The 4833-nt window shown below is 54.8% G+C and overlaps 1 protein-coding gene across 1 annotated transcript; it reads right to left on the bottom strand.

Moving 5' to 3' along the window:
- Window positions 1-2352: 2352 nt before the first annotated feature.
- LOC101766810 (tropinone reductase homolog At5g06060) lies at window positions 2353-3643 on the bottom strand. Its single transcript, XM_004971110.4, has 2 exons — window positions 3399-3643; window positions 2353-3328 (listed from the first exon to the last, which is right to left on the bottom strand). The coding sequence occupies exons 1-2, from the start codon at window positions 3581-3583 to the stop codon at window positions 2581-2583; spliced, it is 933 nt and encodes a 310-aa protein (XP_004971167.1). The 5' UTR covers window positions 3584-3643; the 3' UTR covers window positions 2353-2580.
- Window positions 3644-4833: the final 1190 nt, after the last annotated feature.

The following is a 4833-nucleotide window of genomic DNA, read 5'->3' as shown; positions in this document are numbered from 1 at the left end:
CATGCTTGCCCCCGTGGCTGCCAGCTGAGAGAGCCTAGCATGAGCTCTCAGGGTCAGAGAGCATCATGTCATGCACGGCCCTGTAATCCGGTGGCAGAAACTGAATCTTGTCGCGCCGGCACATCGTGCATCGTCGTCCGGGCGATGAGGCGGCGGCAGTCGTCGCCGCTCCGGAGGTAGTCGGGGCCGGAGCTGGCCAAGGGCAGCCGTATGTCTCTGCTCAGGCGCCGGGGACGGCGGAGCCGCCCGCTCCGGCCTCCTATCCCGAACCAGTTGTGGGTCTCCGTCACCGCCAAGCGCAGGACCAGTACGCTCGGCTGGCCGCCGGGCCGCCGGGGCTTCAGGTGTAGCCCCGTCGTCTCGGCCGTGATGTCGTACCCGCTTGGGCTTGGCCTGAGCGCCGCCATAGCCATGGGTGAATTTGGCTGTTGGAGAAGCGGTTTCACTGCTGCTATGGTGCCATAACAAGCACGGCCATAAATCATCAACAACATCGTGATCGGACTCCGACACCGAAATGGAAACGATTTGCGGACGGAACCGGCTGGATTTCGGTTTTTTTTTTGGTAAATCCGACAGGATTTCGTGCCGCTGCGATGGATCGGCATGTACGCGATGGCCGCGGAAGACATCTTCGAGGGCTTCCTGTAGAACTGAACGGGTGGACCAAGAGCACGCTGGTAGCTAGGTTAAGAGATTATATTGTGACGAACCTGCACTTCATTTCTTTCAGTTCAGTTCATGAGAGGACCAAATTACAAGCGATCTGAGCTATGGCTCCTTTCTTTTTGCAGTTCGAATCCTTCTTTCGTATACCTACCAACCGATGCGAGCAAGACCTTTCAGTATTGCCTTCTCTTGTTCCACGCGGTTACGTTACATGGGAAGGTTCCATTCTCTCATGAGTTGCTACGAAATTATCTAGATGATGATGTCCATTCTGTATTGCCTCATCAGTATGAGGCATTGCGTGGTTTGAATGCTGTGTCATTCTTCCAATGCATGTCTCTCTTGTTCCACGCGGTTACGTCGTTACCGTAAGCCTGAATGCCGGCCTGATCCATAATTAGTATTTGAAGCAACATCTTTTCGAATAGTTTTAAATTTTGCCAACAAGAGTTCAAATGAAAGAAAAACAAATTGGAAAGATGACAATGTTGATAACAAATGCTAGTAATGTACTTCCAAATCTTGCCGGAACGAAGTTTCCAGGAAACTGCACAGTAGTTAGTTGAAGGTTTTGCGCGTAATCCCTTTGTTTAACACTTGACTGATGACCAAATTTGTGCACGCGCTTTCCCCCTGCGCCTAATATAAGTACACTCATTCTCCTCATCTTTATCTCTCCTTCCATCTCTTTGAAGGACGATGACGATCTATCAATGCTGCAGCGCCATGCCACTCCGCTACTGTCAGTGGTGTGCTTGGAGGATGTCGCAGCATCAGGGAACGACCTGGCGCTACCCGTATGCTCCTGGATACCCTTGTCACTACCACCACCGCGCCCAGGCGAGTAGCTCTAGCTGCCAGGAGAGCTTTGCCTCGGCCGCCCTGGAATCCAGCGCTGGGTCTGGCGCCGCACAACTACCTTGGTATTCCATCGATATCGCTTGGGTGATCGAGCAGCTCACGAAGCTGCAGGCGACTCGTGGATACCAGGTGGCTCACCTGGTTACCCAGCTCCTCAATTTCACGGGGGTGATCGAGAAAAGCAAGAGCGACTACGGCAACGATTGGTTCTTCCGGCTCGCTGACAACGTCAAGGAGATCCTCACTCTGGCCTACGGTATCATCAGAGTTTGGATGAACATCCCTGCTTGACCGCCCGGTTTTTTGCACGCTCCTGCATCCAATCGTCGTCTGTTCTTGTATGGCCATGTCTATGTGCACTTGTCGGCGGACAATCTTATTTCTTTCTGCTAAACGAACAAATAATTTCCAGTGTTTGTGCTTGGTTTTAAGAAGTAATAAACTAGAACTACCTATATCGGGAAAAAAAAAGTGTTTGAGCTTGATAGGATATTAGGATATGTGGAACAAAATGATATTAGGATGTGTGTTCCTTCTATCTGAATGAAATTATACTAAGCATGTCGTATTCGTTATGAAAAAGAATGTTGTTGCTAGCTGCTAATCATTGAAGCACTAGATCCCGGACGCATGGCTAGCCAATGACATATATGAGATCTTGTCGTACATGTCATTGACACAGTCTGCAGGTAGATGATTGAAAAATGGATTAGTAGTAAAAAAATGAAAATATCATTATCTCTCAAATGTGAAAATGAGTAATGAAAGCGGGCATATGAAAAAGAAACTCTACGCTGTGAAGAGCATTTAACAACTATGGCAGTTGGTAAAATTTGTTAAACTATAAATATCGCCATATTGAATCATAAGATTAGCCCGAGCACTGTACTAGTTTATGTAGTATACAACGAGTTTAATTTCATCAAAACGCTAAGAAGTTTAAAAAATATAAAAACCGAAATACTGAAGAAACTGAAAGGACACAAACAGTCTAATCAAGCGAGCCAATTCAAGCGCCGTCGACGCAGCTACTGCCAGTGCTACCAAGGCCTAGGCGGCTATGGTGCGGCCACCGTCGGCGCAGATGACCTGCCCGGTGATGTAGGACGCGGCCGGCATGCAGAGGAAAGCGACGAGCGACGCGATCTCCTCCGGCTCGCCGATGCGGCGCATGGGGACCCGCGCCATCTCCGCCTCCCACATCTTCCGCTCCACCTCCGGGTCCAGCTTCAGTCCGCTGCTGGCGACGATGTCGGTGCGGACGCCCCCCGGCGCGACGCAGTTGACGCGCACCTTGTCCTGCGCCCACTCGACGGCGAGGCTCCGGGTGAGCTGGTTCATGGCGGCCTTGGTGGCCGAGTACACGGACAGCGCCGGGTAGGAGACGAGCCCGCCGATGGAGGACACGTTGACGACGCTGCTCGCTTCGCCGCCCGGCGACGCCGCGGCGGCCGCGACGAGGAGCGGATGCGCGAGCTGCGCGAGGTGGAAGCAGGACTCGAGGTTGGTGGCCATGAGGCGCGCGTAGTCCTCCGCCGTCGTCTCCGTGGCGGCGCGGAACATGGTCTGCCCGGCGTTGTTGACGAGGATGTCCAGCCGGCCGCCCAGCTCCTCCCGCGCCGCGGCCACGAGCCGCTCCCGGTCGCCGCGCGCCGCGACGTCGCAGGCGGTCGCCGTGACGCGCGCGAGGCGGCCGTCGGCGCCCCACCGGCGCAAGCACTCCTGCAGCTCGGCATCGCCGCGGGCGCAGGTGTGCACACGCACCCCGAACCCCGCGAGCTCCTCCACGATCGCGCGCCTGCAGGACCGAAGCGAAGCATCAGCAATACGGCGAACACGCACTCACGAACGCACGTGTATAGACTTACCCGATGCCCTTGCTTCCTCCGGTGACGAGCGCCGTCTTGCCGGCGAGGCTCCACCTCTCCTCCCTGCTCCGGCCGCTCGCCGCCATGTTCAGAGCTTGCTCGCACACGATTTCGACTTGTTTTTGTCTGAGGCGAAAGGATACGTATATGGATCGCCGTCGTTGTCCGACGAGTATATATCGCATTCGTGAGCGGTCATCAAGTAGGCATGAGCCGATCCCAATTCCACTGCGTTGGATTCTCCTCCACAGGATGCGTCTCGGTGGATGCCGGCCGGCTCATGTGGCTGGTGCTTTCGCTCATTGTTTTGTCATGGAGCCCTGAACCAGGTGCAAGCAGGAAATAAGCTGATTTCTGTTAGGTTTTTTTAAGGTCAAATTGGTTTTCTAATTTTTAGAGGCCCTACACCGTATAGATGGCCAGATGGGCTAGGCCCGCTGGGCGGCATGAGGCCCGACCCTAACACAGCCCGGCATAAGGTTAAAAGTGCCTGGGTCGGCTCAACCCTATGCTCGGGCCAGTGCCTGGGCCGCAACCTTACCGGAGGGCGTCGTCCTCCTCGAGGTCTTCTCCCTCGTGCAGTCGGCGGTGCGCAGCATCAGATTCCTCTTCCGCGAGCGGCGTGCAGACGCCTCTTCACCGATCGTTCGTGTTCCCGTCATCGTCCTCTTCACCGATTCCTAGCTGATCACTCGTTTAAGTGGCTGTGACTGTCTTCCGTTGAATATGTTTACTGTTAGTCCGTGGTTGGCGGCCGCGCGCACAGGGCCGTGCCACGCCGCCGGCAGGCAGCGTAGGACGCGGACAGGATGTGGCGGCCACCGCTGAGCGGAGCGCGGCGCAGGGGATGATGGCGGCGGACGGCAAAGGCGTCGGTCCCCAATGCGGTGGCCGTGACCGCGGAGGCGACAGCTGGTGGCGTCGAACGCGACAATGACGCTGAACTGAATCCGCGTGGCGAGGAGTCACGATGCCAGCGTTGGTCCCTGAACGAGGTGCTCTGCTCTGCACCGTTGGTGGAGTGCGGCCACGACGAGACCTGGCCGCAGCCGTCGCGATCCCCAACCGTCGTCCGGTGCTAGATGAAGGAACATACATGAGACATGATCGATACTGTCTCTTTTCTTCTAGTATCATGGTTTAATATTCAACCTTTAATGTGACAGTACCACTAATGAAGAAGTGTGGGATACTCAATGAGAAAAAGAAAGCTGATGACAGTGACAGCATCCAATTCAGGACACAATTTGTTGACCCACTGGTGAAAACTACAGTGAATGGATTCAGAGAAGCTTTTGATCTGAACAATATGGAAGATGGGCCTTTCATGCGCTGGCATTAGAGGCATAAATAGACACCTCTCCAACAGCATCTTGGGGGGTGGGGGGGTGGGGGTGGGGGGGGAGTGTGGGGCTGTATCCATGTACCTGTACCT

This window comes from Setaria italica, chromosome V (assembly GCF_000263155.2).
Source record: "Setaria italica strain Yugu1 chromosome V, Setaria_italica_v2.0, whole genome shotgun sequence".
Classification (NCBI taxonomy): Eukaryota; Viridiplantae; Streptophyta; class Magnoliopsida; order Poales; family Poaceae; genus Setaria; species Setaria italica.
The sequence above is the reverse complement of the archived record's forward strand: the minus strand, read 5'-3'. Positions and strand labels throughout refer to the sequence as shown.